At 34.6% G+C, this 16690-nt stretch overlaps 9 protein-coding genes across 9 annotated transcripts; 7 read left to right on the forward strand and 2 right to left on the reverse strand.

Moving 5' to 3' along the window:
* Window positions 1–52: 52 nt before the first annotated feature.
* Window positions 53–4022, forward strand: FDP41_000220 (uncharacterized protein; the record flags this gene model as incomplete). The annotated part of the gene is made up of 12 exons (XM_044705369.1): window positions 53–118; window positions 337–504; window positions 669–868; window positions 1089–1411; window positions 1567–1716; window positions 1789–1795; window positions 1914–2045; window positions 2098–2210; window positions 2493–2713; window positions 3024–3157; window positions 3238–3281; window positions 3400–4022. The coding sequence occupies 12 exons, from the start codon at window positions 53–55 to the stop codon at window positions 4020–4022; spliced, it is 2181 nt and encodes a 726-aa protein (XP_044569894.1).
* Window positions 4023–4176: 154 nt separating this feature from the next.
* FDP41_000221 (uncharacterized protein) lies at window positions 4177–5658 on the forward strand (the record flags this gene model as incomplete). The annotated part of the gene is made up of 1 exon (XM_044705380.1): window positions 4177–5658. The coding sequence occupies one exon, from the start codon at window positions 4177–4179 to the stop codon at window positions 5656–5658; it is 1482 nt and encodes a 493-aa protein (XP_044569895.1).
* Window positions 5659–5945: 287 nt separating this feature from the next.
* FDP41_000222 (uncharacterized protein) lies at window positions 5946–8529 on the forward strand (the record flags this gene model as incomplete). The annotated part of the gene is made up of 2 exons (XM_044705390.1): window positions 5946–7053; window positions 7280–8529. 2 exons carry the CDS (start codon window positions 5946–5948, stop codon window positions 8527–8529), a joined length of 2358 nt encoding a protein of 785 aa, XP_044569896.1.
* A 525-nt stretch (window positions 8530–9054) lies between these two features.
* FDP41_000223 (uncharacterized protein) lies at window positions 9055–10021 on the forward strand (the record flags this gene model as incomplete). Its single annotated transcript, XM_044705401.1, has 2 exons — window positions 9055–9204; window positions 9281–10021. The coding sequence occupies 2 exons, from the start codon at window positions 9055–9057 to the stop codon at window positions 10019–10021; spliced, it is 891 nt and encodes a 296-aa protein (XP_044569897.1).
* A 54-nt stretch (window positions 10022–10075) lies between these two features.
* Window positions 10076–11332, reverse strand: FDP41_000224 (uncharacterized protein; the record flags this gene model as incomplete). Its single annotated transcript, XM_044705412.1, has 1 exon — window positions 10076–11332. The coding sequence occupies one exon, from the start codon at window positions 11330–11332 to the stop codon at window positions 10076–10078; it is 1257 nt and encodes a 418-aa protein (XP_044569898.1).
* Window positions 11333–11521: 189 nt separating this feature from the next.
* Window positions 11522–13900, forward strand: FDP41_000225 (uncharacterized protein; the record flags this gene model as incomplete). The annotated part of the gene is made up of 2 exons (XM_044705423.1): window positions 11522–13075; window positions 13127–13900. The coding sequence occupies 2 exons, from the start codon at window positions 11522–11524 to the stop codon at window positions 13898–13900; spliced, it is 2328 nt and encodes a 775-aa protein (XP_044569899.1).
* A 44-nt stretch (window positions 13901–13944) lies between these two features.
* On the forward strand, window positions 13945–14499 carry FDP41_000226 (uncharacterized protein; the record flags this gene model as incomplete). The annotated part of the gene is made up of 2 exons (XM_044705434.1): window positions 13945–14349; window positions 14407–14499. The coding sequence occupies 2 exons, from the start codon at window positions 13945–13947 to the stop codon at window positions 14497–14499; spliced, it is 498 nt and encodes a 165-aa protein (XP_044569900.1).
* Window positions 14500–14761: 262 nt separating this feature from the next.
* Window positions 14762–15448, reverse strand: FDP41_000227 (uncharacterized protein; the record flags this gene model as incomplete). The annotated part of the gene is made up of 3 exons (XM_044705445.1): window positions 14762–15016; window positions 15101–15164; window positions 15258–15448. The coding sequence occupies 3 exons, from the start codon at window positions 15446–15448 to the stop codon at window positions 14762–14764; spliced, it is 510 nt and encodes a 169-aa protein (XP_044569901.1).
* Window positions 15449–15564: 116 nt separating this feature from the next.
* FDP41_000228 (uncharacterized protein) lies at window positions 15565–16629 on the forward strand (the record flags this gene model as incomplete). The annotated part of the gene is made up of 1 exon (XM_044705456.1): window positions 15565–16629. One exon carries the CDS (start codon window positions 15565–15567, stop codon window positions 16627–16629), a length of 1065 nt encoding a protein of 354 aa, XP_044569902.1.
* Window positions 16630–16690: the final 61 nt, after the last annotated feature.

A 16690-nucleotide genomic window follows, 5' to 3' on the forward strand; every position in this document is an offset into this window, starting at 1 on the left:
CATATAGTTCCACAGAACCGAACACTCAACGTTTTCCAATCCTGAAAAAAAAATGACAACTGTCAGTGATGGTTTGAATTTGACAGCAGCGAGACAACACGCTTCTCGCATGTACTATGTGAGTATTCCCCACATTGAAAATAACTTTTCGGAATATCAACCTCCTACTTGATGATATTTATTACACATACTCTCACAATACTCTCACAATACTCTCACAATACTCTCACACATTCTTGATGAATGATTCCTATTCAATAACAACCACCACCACATGAAACACCACAACAATCATCAACCAATAATAACAACCAATAATAACAACCATCATCATAGACCAAACCTAAAACCAATCACAAATATTCCTTCTTTTGCACTCCATTTACTCAATTTGTTCAATTGGGTAGATCGAGTATGTTGTATTTATACTTTAGTTTAATGGCCATCATTTTCTTTGTGGTCTTGTCTGCCTTGCATGCTCCTTATTTGTATTTTTATTATCAGGTGAGTTCTTTTGCTCAGAGATTCACATTGTAATATATCTTTTATGATTCTTATGAATATTCTAAAAATGAATATTCATGTCATCCATTCATATGAATATTATTCTGACTTGTATTCTTTTGATGACAATCATGAATATTCAATAATTATATGATGATACATAGAAATCCAATCCTTCCTTTTTCTTTCAAACAAGTATGGCCAATTTCAGTCTAGGTTCGAGTGGTGCTATCAATATTGCATTTGGTGCTATTGAAATTGCTATTAGTATCTTTTCAATTGTCTATTTGAGATTTTTATGGTGGTTTTCAAAGAGAATGAATGATAAGGTAGCAAAGAGAACTATTTCAGTTGCAGATTATTCGTAAGTGAATGTTCTGAGATACATGTTCATTTATATATATCTATATATTCATCCATTCATTTGAACATGTGTCTATGTTATGTGTGAATTGAATTGTGTGAATTGTGTGAATTGATGTGTGAATTGAATTGTAAAAATATTCCAATTGAATGTTGTGGTGGTGGTGTTGATGAATGTGTATTGTTTTTTTTTTGGAATTTAAATCTATTCTATCACACAGTGTTCATGTTCGTGATTTACCATCCACTGAGGCAGTTCATGGCACAAAGAGACTCTACAAACACTTTTCTAAATTTGGACAAATTGACAACATTGCTCTTGCTCTTGATAGTGGTAATTTAAGTAAATCCATAAAGAGAAAAGAAGAATTAATTAAAGATATTGAAAAGTGTGATATTGTCATTCAGAGAGGAGGATGCTTTTCAAACTTGATTGAAAGAATTAAGAGATCTTATTTCACACAAATGTTGAATTGGACAAGAAAGGAAATTTCACATTCTATGAGAAAGAAGGCCTATCGATGCACTGGTGATGCTTTTATTAGTAAGTGATCATGTTGTTGTTGTGATTCACTCATGATGATGTTCATGAATGTTGTTGTGATTGATTCACTCATGATGATGATGATTGAATGACAATGTTAATCTCACAAATGATGATGTTTAACAACGAACGACATGATTCACTCTTAAACATAGCATTTGTGAATGAAAAAGCAAGATTTCAATGTCTTCATGCATTCAACAAACCTCACATCCAGAAACTTTGTTCCAAAAAAGGAACTTATTCAAAGAAGAGACATCGAATTCGAGTAGAACCAGCTCATGAACCACATGATATCATTTGGGGTATGTTATTTTAATATATATTTCAATAGAATTTTGAGGATATTGACATACCTATTCGCTCTCTCTCTATAGAAAATTTGTAAGTGTTGTCAATATTGATGTGTTTTCTAAATTATTCTCTAATACTTGTTTTGTTGTGTATTATTCTATCTTTCACTTGATTTGTTGTGTGTGTTTATCATGATCCATATATGTAGAGAGTACTCGGTCATCTCCAAATATAGTCGAAGATCTGTATCATCCCTTTTCACCATTCTATTCTCTGCTGCAGTCGTTGCTGTTGCTGTGGTTTTAGAAGTTGTGAAAAAGGATAAATTTGCAGACACAAGGTAAGTGTTGTTGTTGTTATAAAAAATTGAATTTTGAGAGAATTTGAAAAAGTATCACTGAGTGGATCAAAAATCCATCTTTCCAAAATTGGCAGATATTTGCAAGTATCGGAATGTCAATTTTAGTTTTTATTTTGGTTCAAATATTGACCTACACTCTATACTGTATGTAATTGATGTTTTTAGTTTACGAAATGTTGGTAGACACCTTTATCTATTCCTTTATTATTATCTATACCTTTGTGTGAATACTATTATGATCCTTTTTTGGAAATACTCATGTGACTACACGAATGGATGATGACTTGAATACTGCATTGTCACAAATATATATGATCAAATTTACTTCGTTAATGGATGACTTGAATTGTCACATTTTTCAAAAATATATGATCTGGATGACTTGAATTGTCACAAATATGATCATCACTTGCACCATTTCAATAGTATTCTCTAATTTTGAAAAACACAGATTCATCTTGAATGCCAAACAAAGCTTAATGATGAAAGTGACTTTTGGTTCCTTCCTCACAACGATTGCCTATTTATTTGTTTATTTACAATCACCTACTCCAGGAACTTATTATTCTGAAATTACTGACAATAGTGTGATTATACCAAAAGGAGCTATTAATTTTGGAAGAACTTTTATTCCCATCATTGTGGAGGTAAGTCATCATGAATAGACACATCTATCAGTGAATCAGTTGTGAATGATGGAATGATGGATTGTATACGTGCGTGCATATACATGTGAATGATGAATTGTTTGTATTTATGATGGAATAATATTATTATTGTGAATGCTGGAATATTATTGGAATATATACATGTGAATGATTGAATATTATTGGAATAATGTAAAATTGAATTGTATATATTTATGATGGAATAATATTATTATTGTGAATGCTGGAATATTATTGGAATGTAAAATCGTGAACATGTTTTCATGTTCAATAATCACCACAACAACAGTCCTCTGCATTTTACAGTTCCATCTTCTTTATAACTTGTACAAGTATCGCTTCCAATGCCATCAAAGATGCCTTACTGGTGGTCTATCATCACTTTTTGAAAAAGTACAAAGTGGCAACCTCTGTGACTCAAAGGTAAGTTTGAGTGTTGTTGTTGTTGTTGTTGTTGTTAACACACATTCCATGTTGTCATCCTAATCCTCATTCTCATGTAGTGATTTAATGAAAGCTGTTGAACCACCAAGATATTCCTATGAATGTAAGTGAGTGTTAGTTAGAATGATGATATTCATCCGATTGATTGAAATCCTATCCTATTGAAATCCTATTGAAATCCTATCCTATTGAACTTGTTTTAAAACTCCTCACATTTGAAGATCGTTACTCTTATCAACTCAAAAACATGTTCATTGGAATTCTATTTAGTGGTCTCTTTCCACTCTCTCTCATGATGATCACTTTAGGTCTCATCATTTGTTACTTTATTGACAAATTTAACATTCTCAAAGTATACAGAGCAGAAGGCAAAGAAGTGGATTTATTATCTCCAACAGCCATTAACTTTTTATGCTTGGCCATGTTATTGAGATATATTTTAATGTCCATCACTCGAATTTATTTCACAATCAGTTTGAATTATGATCCATCCACAACAAATCAACCAGTGTTGAGTATTATTACACCCTATCATATTTGTTTCTTTTCTGCCTTTTTATTGTATTTAATCTTTGTAGTAATTCATTGGATGACCACTGGAACGAATTTCATTCAAAAGTATTTGTGTTGTCCACCTTTTAGATATCCTAATTATATTACTAGAAATGGAGAGAAACCAATTCATGACTATCGACATGGTTTTGATAAATATGTTGCACCTGTGGATATTCGAAATGTCAAGTATGTGTATCATGGTGAAGAATTGGAGAGTGTTGAACAAGAAATGAAACAACAACAACGCGCGCATCAAGCATCTTCACAAAAGATTGCAGCTCAGTTGTGAGGAGGGGTGAGCAGTGTGAGTGTGATGGTGGTTTTGGTGAGCAGAGAGTGCGATGGTGATGGTGGTTCGACAGGTGTGTGCTTCAATGGCAGTTCACTCGTTTGGTGCTGAGTATGTTTTAAAAATAAAATCATTTATTCTTAAAAAAAAAATAATGAACATTAGCAACCATCATCACTCCTCTTCTTCTTCTCCACAAGCCTCATCACTCGCCAAAGATGAATTGTTACAACTCCGATCGAAATACAAATTCAAAGTTTTGAGTGAGAAGGGAAAATGGCCCTTACAATTCTCTCTATTACACATTCCAGATATTGATATTAAAATAGATCCATCGATGGATGGCTTAATATTTGTATTTGAAATCACTGAAATGTATCCAACGAAATCGGACTTTGACTCTTGTAAATTGATAAGAATTGAAAATTATACACCAACTGAAAAATCACCCAAATTAGCTCCGGTGATGCTCCAGAACATGATTCAGACATGTCAAAAACAACTCACAAAAATTATTATTTCGAATACCAGTGAAATGATCACCAAGTTTATGAATTGGGAAAATGCGAACATTACGACCATTATTTTGAATGGAAATATGGAATATTTTACTTCCTATTTAGCGGAAGGTATGCATGGCATATCAGAAAGAAGATATCAAATAGATTTTAGTAAATATCCAAAAGAGAGCATCAACTCAGAAGATCAAGATGATGAAATACCAGAATTAGACTTTTATTCATTGGATTATCCTCCACCTGAATTATTAGAATCTAACAGCTCCGATACTTTATTGTTATTACCAGCCGGATGTGAGCTTAAAAACGCTTCTATTTTTGAAATGAAACAATTAAGCTTCATTGTCAAATGCGACCGATGCCAAAACGATTGTGAAATGAGAGAATTAAAAGCTGGACAAGGTGTTGAAAAATCATGCCCAAAATGTGCAAAAACGTTGTCCGTCTGTATGAAACCATTTGGAATGACAGAATCAAGTCTTTCTACTGAGGGTAAAAAAGGGAATGAGATTCAAGCAGGATGTCCTTTTGTCTATTTGGAAACAACAAATTGCACATTTTTGGATATCATCCCTAAAGGAAATATTTTGGAAGTGTTGTGTTTTAATTGTAGTCATGGAAATCAAATGAAAAATTTGAAAATTAAGAGTCCCAATGAAATGCATTGTGCCTATTGTCATCATTTGATTTCCATTCAATTACTTCAAATTCAAAAGAAAACTGTTGGAGAATATCTTGCCATGATCACTCACAATGCTGGACAAAAGTATGACGACGATTCCAAATCAAGTGCAGTCGTCAAGAAAAAGAAACACAAAGCTTTGAAAGGCATTCATCCAGGTGCTCCTCTGCCATTGTTTGGAACGTGTGAACATTACAAAAATTCAAAGAGATGGTTTCGATTTGACTGTTGTGGAAGAGCCTATCCATGTGACATTTGTCATGAAAAGGAATGTGAGGCAGCTGTATCAGAGCAAATGGCCAAAAAGATGATTTGTGGTTATTGTTCTCATGAACAAGGTTTATCTGAAACTTGTCACTTTTGTAAGAAGAATCTCATTAAGAAGATTACAGATAAGAGTAGTGCGGGAGGAAGTAGTTCTTTTAAGAAAAAGTAAAATTGAAGTAAGACTTACCATTTGCTGATTTGATGGAAAACGATTTGGCCAATACACTGTGCATCATATGATGGCATGATGATGTTGATGATGGCATTATAGAAAGACATGTATACATCTCATGTCTTTCAAACATTGAAGTAAAAAATTGGTCATCGCGTAGCCACCATTACCTTCCATTCTCGTCATTCTTATCTCTATATTCGAGACGATACAACAATCAGACACACACGCTGTGACATCACGCGTGATTCAAAGCTTTGGCCCACTGAGATCTGAGGAGAAAAATGCTTTTCGAAAGTTCATTGTGGTCATCGTCATCATCATCCTTCTCAATTCATCAACAACAAGAGAATCATCATTCATCATCTCCAATAACTCTCACCACCACCACTACTACTACTACTACTACTACTACCACTCCATACTCGAGTATCGACAACAATCAAACCCTGACCATCGTCGACATTTATGGTGGATGCAATCCCCTTCTTTTTCAATTAGGTAACTTTTCGCGTGATGGTCCAACAGTATTTAATGGAATATGTCCCGACACTTGGCTTGTCTTTTCTTTCAGCATGACCTTTATGATTGGTTATGTAGTGGTTCTATTTCTGTGTAGTTTAGGTGTTTACTTGAAGAGGAATGGAGGACATTTGAAATCGAGAGGTCTCGTGAATATTGTCATGACCTTGATTGCTGACTCGTCTTTCATCATTCTCATTTGTTTGAGATTCATTATTGGACGTCGTTTATATCCATGTGGATTATATATTATTAGTTATTTTGTGTTACCACCAGCAATTCTACTTCCTTCCATGCTGAGATTGTGGAGATTGATTTTTATGAATCGATTGAATGCATTGAAGACTTGTCGTCATGCTCCTCCACAACACAAGGTTTTAGATTCATCTTTCGATCCGAAGAAATATCTTTCGAATCACACACAACATTCCTCTTCACCTATCATCAGTACACTGAATATGGAATTGAATGAATCTCCTCGCAGTAACCATACGATTAGTATGACTAATATTAGTAACAACAATACTATGAGTATGACTAATAGTAGTAACAATCATAATGGTAATCCTGACACAATGACGAGTGCACTCATGAATACCAATAATACTCATAATAATACCATTCAAAAAGATGACACTATGGATGCTCTTTGGTGGAATTCCACTGTTGTGACTACTGAATTTACACCTTCTCAACAAAAGAGACACAAACTTTATACTTGGTTTGTTTCAAACCGATTCATTGTTTGTGTGTATTTTGTTTGCTTTTTATTTCACATTTTGCTTTACATCTTTTTTGGAGCCATCGAGGAAGGAATTTATCAGAGTAATGCAACTAGTAGTAGTTCAGGTAGATTTATGATGGGTTCAAGTAAGTAGTATCCTTGCATGAGAGGTCCACATGGATCCATATATGTGGTAAATGTTTTTATATTCATATGATCCAATTTAATATTATATTTAATTTATTATTTATTGAATGAATCCAATTCTCGTTGAATTCACTATGATGACTTTTATCTCACTTTATTGTTCATGATGCATCATGAATAACAACAACCACACACACCAACACACACCAACACACACACTTCAAGATGGCGGGCTTTTCATCTACGATCGAGGATGTGTCATGACGAATAATATTGTGATTCTGGTGGCTTGTGAATCTCTCTTTTACATTATCATTGCCATTGTATTGTTAATTCTATGTTTTAGAATTGAAAAAGATACATGGTTTATCAAACGTGAATCCTTAATCTTGGTGGCCATTCAATTTGGCGCCATTCTATTATTTGCCATTTGTGGATTTGTTCCAGTGTTTACAAAAATTACTGATTTTTTCATCCCTTATGGATTTGTTCTCATGAGTTATTCATTTAGTGAGGTTGTGTTGAGTGTATTCATGCCAATTATTTATCAAATTGTTCTTGATTCCAAAAATGGAAACCATTTCATATCCGATAAGAGAATGAAACTACACCAACACCAACAACAACACATCTCTTCCAAAATCACCAATACTGGTACTCGAAAGAATACCTTACGTTCCGATTTGGAAAGATTTTTGGAAAATAGAAAAACCTTTGAATTATTACTTGATTTTGCAAAGAGATCTTATTGTCCTGAAAGTGTATTGTGTTACAAAGATATTGAAAGATTTAAAACATCATTGAAACATCGAAAAACCATTTCTCTTCACATTTTGAAAACTTATTTGAAACCAAATTCACCTTTGGAATTGAATTATCCCAAACTTGATCAAATTCATGATGAAATTATGAAAAGTATAATTGTCGATGCCAATTCGAATTCAAATTTACCCTCTGCATCAGTCATGATGAGTAATAATAGTCAATCCTCATCACCCACTTCCATTCCTCCAAATTTATTTGATGACATTCAATTGCATTGTTTGCAAGACATGACAGATGTGTTTGAACGATTGAAAAGTCAGAGTAAACAAGTTCGTAACATTCTAAGGGAGTGGAAAGAGGAAGAAGAGAATAATAATCCTCATCATCGTGATGATGATGATGATTCTATCACCATGACCACCATTGACATTGGAAAAGAGGTCAATGGTGGTTGTAAGGAGGATTCTGGACAGACAGTCATGGCAACAACCACTACAACAATCACTCCTATTACTACAACAACGATCACCACTGACCCCTCCATGCAACAACAACAAGTCAACAACAACAACACTTCTCAAACCTCCTCTCCTCTTCTTCTTCCAACAACGAATCACGCATCAATGAAAGCATCCACAAACCACTCATCCAAGACACCCTCGAAAGAAACTCCACAATTCGAAGAGAACAACAATGTGGAATACATCTAACATTTGTGAAAGCAAAAAACAGTCGAATGACAAGTAGATCCACACACACACACGCTTGGCATTGTAGAATCAGACAATTCTCGATTCGAGAAAATTGCTTTTGTTGTGGTTCTAATCAAGATGCCACTTGAATGTCTTTCTTAGATGACAAGTCAGAGATTTTGTGAACAATAGGACCACACATCATAATCGAAATGACCGATATGTTAGGTCAGAGTAAACAGGATCCCTCATAAGAATTATGCCTTAACCTCTCGAGACCAATCCTCAGTAGTAAAAAGTTTGTTAAATTAGGAGGACAAAATGGTTTTTTCTCCCAAATTTTGGGTGTGCAAGAATCGAAGGGTAGAATTGAATCTCTTCAGAAAACCATTTTTTCAATGCCCCAGCCTGTTAATTTGTAGTGGCCACAAGACGTCTGCTGAGTCGACTCTCGTGATCATTGTTCACAATTTTTGATCCATCGAAATTCGAAAACAATAACAACACGTGTTGCTCCACGATCGATTTTTTGCTTAAAAAAATATGAACCTCGAACAATGGTACTTCTCGATACCTGTCATTACTCGGACATTCCTCACACTTTCCACGATCACAAGCTTTGCTGTTACATTTGACTTATTGAGTCCACTTCAACTCTATTTAAATTTCCACAGTGTATTTTATCAATATCAGGTACGTTTCGGTTTGATGATGACGATCGGTATCATCAATGATTTGATTCTCCGATGATTACATATCGTTCAAATAGCTATGGCGATTAATCACCAACTTTTTATTCTTTGATAAATTCAGTATTAATTTTATACTTCATTTGTATTTCCTCTATTTCTATTGTAGGAGGCTTGAGGAGCATTCATTTCATAGAAAAACAGCGGATTTCTTTTATTTAATATTATTCGGATCAGTTGCAATGATTTGTATTTCTCCTCTTCTTCAACTTCCTTTCATGAGTCATTCTCTAGTAATCATGTTACTTTATATTTGGAGTCGAAGAAATCCTCATGAACAGTTTCGTATTTATGGAATATTTACTGTCGCTGCTGGATACCTTTCATGGGTGCTGTTAGGAGTTGGATTATTGATGGGAATGAGTCCCGTTGTGGATCTAGTTGGAATTGCTGTTGGACATGTTTACTTTTACTTGAAAGATGTTATTCCTGGAGAGTTTCCAGGTGTTGATCCCATGAAAACGCCATCATTTCTTTGTAAATTATTTCCTGGAGATCATCAAGAAATTGAGCATGCTCCAGTATTTAGGGATCCTCCAAATTTCTTTGATGTGAACAGAAATGAGGAGGAAGAGCGAATGCGTGAACAAATTGCAGAAAACAGGGAAAATGCAGAAGGTAATGCTGCTTCTAATAATGATGAAAATGTTGAGGACGAAACACCTCATAACGATAACTTATCAAACAATCAAGGAATCAGTCCAACGGAGTTACACCGTAGACATACATCAAGAGATGAACACGCTGAAGACAACGAGTAATTTTGAGTGTAAATAAGAAATCTAATTATTAAATGTTAACGGAACGTTCATAAATTATGCATTTTCATTGTGTTGAGTAATCTTGGCACTGGTGGTAAGGAATGCTTCAAAGTAAGCATCTATCTCTTTTTTCTTGACCTGGTCTAAGGTAGGAGGATTCCATTTTGGATTCTTGTCCTTGTCAACAAGTAATGCTCTAACACCTTCAAAGAAGTCATGACCAAACATCATGTGTTTTGCAATGCCCAACTCCATGTCAAAACATTCCTTATAACCTAATACAGCTCCCATCCTTAATTGTCTGTGGACTACCCTTAAACTAGTTGGTGACATTTGCTCCAATGTTTTAAGAGTGTGCTCAGCATGGTGAGTGTTCAACTTTTTTAAACTTTCAATAATGTCATGAACGGTTGGGTTCACAGATGGGTCAAATAATGAAATTTCCTTTTCATGTTGCAAGAATGATTTAGCATGAGAGGTGTTAAGATATTGGTCTTGAGGGAAATGCTTTGTAATTTCACTTCCGATAATTTGTGGAGAAAGCAATCCATTGTGTTCTCTACTGAGTTTGACAAGAAGTTCTTCTAATTCTCCCAACTTGTCAGATGGAACAAAATGAGTTGCAATACCAGCAACAACACATTGCTCTCCCTTTAATCTTGCTCCTGTCAATGCCAAATACATTCCAAGTCCTTTAATTGGAATTCTAGGAAGGAAATAACTTCCACCAACATCACAAAAGAAACCAATGGCTGTTTCTGGCATTGCAAAAACAGTCTTCTCAGTAGCAACTCTAATTGTATCAGGTTGAACGCTCAATCCAACTCCTCCACCCATGGTGATACCATTCAACAATGCAATTTGAACCTTCTTGTGTTTTTCATAGAGAGATCCAATCAGGTAATTCAATTGATATTCTTCTGCAAAGAATTTCGGATCCTTGCTTTCATAAATTGCTTTAATATCACCACCAGCACAGAAAGCCTTGTCTCCTGTTCCTTTCAAAATGATCATCTTGCATGGATCATTGGATGATGATAATTGTTCGTATCGTGGTGTAAGTTCCCGAACCATCTCTAAATTCAATGAATTCAAGGCTTTGGGTCTGTTTAACGTGATGACTTGTACGGATGGTTCTGATGAACGATCATGAAATAGAACTTGAGGTTCAATGGTTGTTGAAGTCATCCTTTGGAAGTGATTGGAATGGAAGAGTCGAACGTGTTGTTGTATTCCGAGATTGGTATGAATTTGAATTTTGGAAGAAAAAGACTTGAAAGCCTTCGAACAAAGACTTGTGGTGCGATGCATTTTTTTCATTCGGAATCGAATTCAGTTGTTTCAACCCAACATGAACATTCATCAAAGACACGAACATCATCAAGTCGGAGTGAGGGTGTCAACGCCCAACAAATATTTGCCTAGACAACATTGAACCATACCAATGTGAAGAGAAAATCCCTCCAAAATGCTTACATTTTCCAAAAAAAAAATGCACAAATGTCTTCTCTCACTACAAACCCATCCACAGCCACTCTCAACCGAGTATTTGTAGAGAAGAAGCCTTCTTCGATTCCAAATCAGTTATTTTCTTCTTCGCCGTCATCATACAAAAATCATCAACGGCAGTCATCGTTTCAAAGACATCACCCTCATCATAATTCATTGGAACACACCACACTATCTTCACCAACAAAATCAACCTCAAGCAAAGTGGAAATGAACGCAAGTTTTCGTTCCTTGTCGCCACAACATAAACTTTTTTCCGTGCTCAACGAGCTCGATACAGAGAGAGAGAATGAGCTTAGAGAGATGATTGACATGATTGAAGATCCAGCTATTGACGAGTTTCCGAGCATTCAAGAGCCAAAAACTTCGTCGGGGATGGGCAATGCTTTACCATCCTCTGGAAATTCTAAAAGTGGTTTTTCAGAGGAATTTGTTGCATCACGACCATCTCCAATCAGTAAAGTCGATATACGTGATGAAAAAGAAGGTCATGACTCGGAGTTACCCTCCGAAAATATTGTGCCTGAGCATGCCCTTCCAATTTGCCCTTCTGTAGATAATGAAAGATTAATGCAATATTTGTCATCTCTTAAAATTGACTACGAAGAATCCGTTCGAGTAAGAAACTCATTACTTGAGAAGCAGGAAGAATACACATCAACCATACGAGATTTGAATAATCAACTGATTAATTACAAAGAAAGAGTGAGAAAATACGAAGAATTTTTTGCTCTCTCTAGATCGAATACATCATTAGAACAGTTGAGAGGAGAATTGCTGCAACAAAAATCTCAAGAATTAGAAATGAGTAGAAACGAATTAAGGAGTATGCACGACCAGTATAATGCATTGACAAAGGAACATGAAGATCTCAAATCTCAGAAAAATATCAAAATCAAATCTTTGACAAATGAGGTACAAAGACTGTCACAGCTATTATCTCAATCAGAAACACTGCTGTCTTCGAGAAATAACACTATCAGAAATCTTGAAGAAAAACTCTCAGCTATGAAGTCAAAATATTTAATTAATCAAAATAAGATTGACGAATTTGATGGATTTACCTCAAAATCTCAAGAAAAAGTTAATTCTCTGGAACGAATGATAGAACAGCTAAAAAGAGAAAAAGTAGAGCTCGAAAAAAGAGCCAAAGGAGCTGTTGAGGATTTAAATATTGTTAAGAAAGAAAAATCTCAGATCGAGAAAAACTTCTTTGAACTCAAAGCTTCACTCGAAGACTACCAAGAGAGACTAAAGCGAGTCGAAGATGCATCTCAGAGCAAAGTTGTTATTGAAGACTATTCTAGATCTGTTTCTGAATCCTTCCAATTTAAGTTACAAAAATTAAGAAAACAGCATGAAGAGGAAATGTCAAGAACCTGTGCCGAGTATGAAGAAACGATCCAAAATCTTAGAGCCCTTCTTCAAGAAAAGTCACATGAAAAAAAGATTACATTTGACATGGGAGCCCAAGCGATGACTATAACAGTTGACAACTCTTCTCAAACATCTGATTTTCCTCTGAATGACACTCAAAAGAAAGAGGTAAGTTGAAAACATTTCTCCAGTAATTATTTAAAAAAGTTTTCATGATAGCTTCAAAAGCTTGTCGAAGAAGTCAAAAGATTATGTTCAAAATGCTCCAAGTTGGAATTGGAAAACTCTGACCTAGTCCACACCCTTGAAAAAGAAAAACACGAGTTTGAAATGGAAAAACAGAGAATACTTGCTGAAAAATATTTAGAGATTGAAACTTTAAGCACTAATATTGGAATGATTGAAGGAAATCATGAAAACACAATCAGCTCTCTTAAAAATCAAGTTTCATCCTTAGAACAGAAAAATGCTGAGTTAATGGTTTTCACGAACCAACTTAAAGAGCAATTGGAAAGAAAGGAAAAAGAAATTGAAGAGATGATCAACGACAAAAACAAAGCTCTTCTTAATCTTCGACAACAAATGTCAAAGGATAAAGAGATCGCAATACGAAGTGAATGTGAAAGAATTTACAAGGACAAAAACAAGCAAATTGATGAAATGAGAGAAAGAATAACACAATTAGAAGAAAAATCTCTCAAGGAAGACATTCAGTGTAAGAAGTTAGAACAACTGAATCAATCATTTAAAAACAGAATTGAGGAACTCAAGAACGACATTATTGAGCTTCAGCATGCGAAGGACGTGAGTGAAAAAAAGGCAAATGATTACGATCGAATTTACAAACATTGCATCAAGTACAAGAAAAATTTAGATCGACTAAAGAAGGAATTCGCATTACTGGTTCCGAAGTGTGAACGTCTGGAAGAGAGTGTAAAATTTTTAAGGAATGAGAACACTGAATTGAGAAGAAGACAATCTTCAATCGATTGAGGTTCCACAGCTGCTCTTAACCTCTCTTTGGCAACACACAAAAAATGAATGAAATGGACAAAGAAATGGAATCTTCGACTCCAAGGATTGTAACTGCTGGTGCTCACGAGCCACGAGGAAAAGCGGAGGAACAACAAACGCTGAATGACAATCAACGATTCTTCCAACTCATTGAAGCAAGACCTTCCGATGATGAAACACCACTTTTGCATGTATTATCGCAATCATGTAAGACTAAATACATGCACAGAATACACAAATGGATTATTTTGAAAGGATTTCGAATCATGAAAAATCCTAAATTTAATCAAGTGATAAATAATTATTTCCCATTCATGAGTCACACAAATTTTAAAATTTTATTATTTCTATCATTGGTTGGATATTCTTATTTCAAGATGAAAAATCTCACTCCTTCTAATCATCAAATCTATCGTATGATTGATAATGTAAGTGGTAATGCTGATCATCTGTTTAATGCTGACCGACCTCATTGGAATTATTAGATTTTGTTTATTCTCATCATTTCGGCCAAAAACTTTTACCACAACCTCTTTTCTAAGGGATTTAGGAGTGACAAGGAAAATTTACTCAAGTAAGTGAAAATGAAATGAATTGCTCAAGAGTCAGAAACTCAGCATTCCTTTAGATTAATCTTAATAATTTTATTTAACTATATTTGTGGTGGCTCCACCATGAGAACTTTGGAGAATGATTTCTTTTTTTCGTCGTCAGGAAATTTATTAATTTCTTACTTCTTTTTATAAACAATAATTTAGAATTGTTTATAGTATACATGATGTCCATCATATGGTGATGCGCGTAGTTACTACGAGTTGAAAATTTCAACAAGTTTCAAAATTATTTCTCTTCAGCAGATGCATCCTTTGGTTGAATTAAATCTTTGGAGACAAGATCGGGAACCTCACTTGCCAGCCATGGTCCTAAACCTAAAGCGAGTGCATGAGCAATACCAAAATGAGGAACGTTTCGAGCCCACAAAGGATGGAAGTGAAGAGTTTGACAAATTCGTCCATCATGATACATTTTGGCCGTCTTTCCGATGAGTTCAGGAATTTTGAATTCAGGTGGAGTTGTTGGATATGTTACAGGAATCTACGTAAATAAGATTGATCACGAATAATCATCAAAATATTTTCCAAATTTAGAATTTTAAAGATGAACAATTTCCAAACCTACTTCAAACTCGACTTTAAATTCATATTTTAGCAAATTATGAATAAACCAACACTTTCCGAACCACCTAATTAAATCATCAATATTTAAAATATTCCGATTAAAGTTATGTTTTAAATATAATTGAATAACATAATTTGATGATTGAATTGATACTAACTTTGTTCCACTCTTATTACTTTGAATTGAAAACCATGCACTATCATTTTCCTTGGTCATTTTCACATATTGAATAAGGGCACCATATTCTTCTTTTAATCGTTTTTCCCAATCTTCAGTTTCTCTTGGCCCAGCTTTTTCTTTCAGCAATGGAATTTTCTTGAGTGTTTCCTTGGTGTCGTTGTCCATCATTTTTTTTGGAGTGATACGTATTCATATCACTTTGGAGAGCAGCGTTGTGAAACGTGAGAGACACATCGTTTGAAGATGAGTCAATATTCGAGACGCTTTTATATTCAATAAAAAAAATGAGCTCAACCTATCAAGTCGGAGATGTATCCAAGCTCTTCGGAACCAGCAATGATGAAGAAGCCTCATCATCATCGCTCATTGTTGTACCTAATCAACCAAAGAAAACTGAAGATGATGATTTTATATCGAACCTGAAAAAGAGAGCAATCGATAATGAAGACCAAGATGATGATGATTCTGCTTCTTCCGATAAAGAAACAAAGAAAAAGCCAAAGAAGAAAAAAACAAAAGTTGAGCCAAGTAAGAAAAAGAGAAAGGAAGAGAAGCGAAAAGAAAAGGAAGAATCTGAAGAGTCCGACAATGAAGAAGAAAACCAAACTGAGCAAAAAACCAAATATGATGCAAGAGAGGGTGAAATAGAGATAGAAGACGAGATCCATGACTCAGAAAAAGAAGATAAGGATGATGATACATTCAAATCAAAGAGAAAAAGATTAACCAAGAAGGAAAAGAAAGAAATAAGAAAAAAGGATGACAATACTGTATTTGTTTCTAATTTTCCAATTCCTCTTGAAGATAAGAATTTGAAAAAGTCCAAACAATTAGTCACAAAATTATTTTCAGTATATGGTACCATTGAAAGCGTTCGATTTAGATCTCTGTGCTATGAAAAATCAAAAATTCCTACTAGAAAAGGCCACTTGGCTTCTGGTTTGAGAACTAAAGATTATGGAAATGTATATATTCACTTTGAAGAGATGAATACACCCATGGAAAAGATCATTTCTGATTTGAATGGTAAAATTCTAAATGGAAGACATCTCAATGTTGATGATGCAAATCATACCTCAATTACCAAAGAAGATAAGGAACGTTCCGTTTTCATTCAAAATTTGCCATTTGAAATTGACGATGAAGAAATTTGGGAAACCATTGGAAGTGAATTTCCAATTTATAGGATTCGTATTGTGAGAGATCCAATCTCTGGTAAATGCAAAGGCTTTGGCTATGTTCAATTTAAAGACAAGGAAACTGCAGAAACTCTCTTGAAAACTATGAAATCAAGAAAACCACACATTATCCAAGGTAGAAAGTTGGAAATATTAAAATGCAAAGTTTAATTACTTTTGACACAACAGAATCATTTGTAGTCAATTTCATAGAAGGGTACCCTTCGAGAGA

The sequence above is a fragment of the Naegleria fowleri genome (genome assembly GCF_008403515.1).
Source record: "Naegleria fowleri strain ATCC 30894 chromosome Unknown tig1, whole genome shotgun sequence".
Taxonomy (NCBI): Eukaryota; Heterolobosea; class Eutetramitea; order Acrasida; family Naegleriidae; genus Naegleria; species Naegleria fowleri.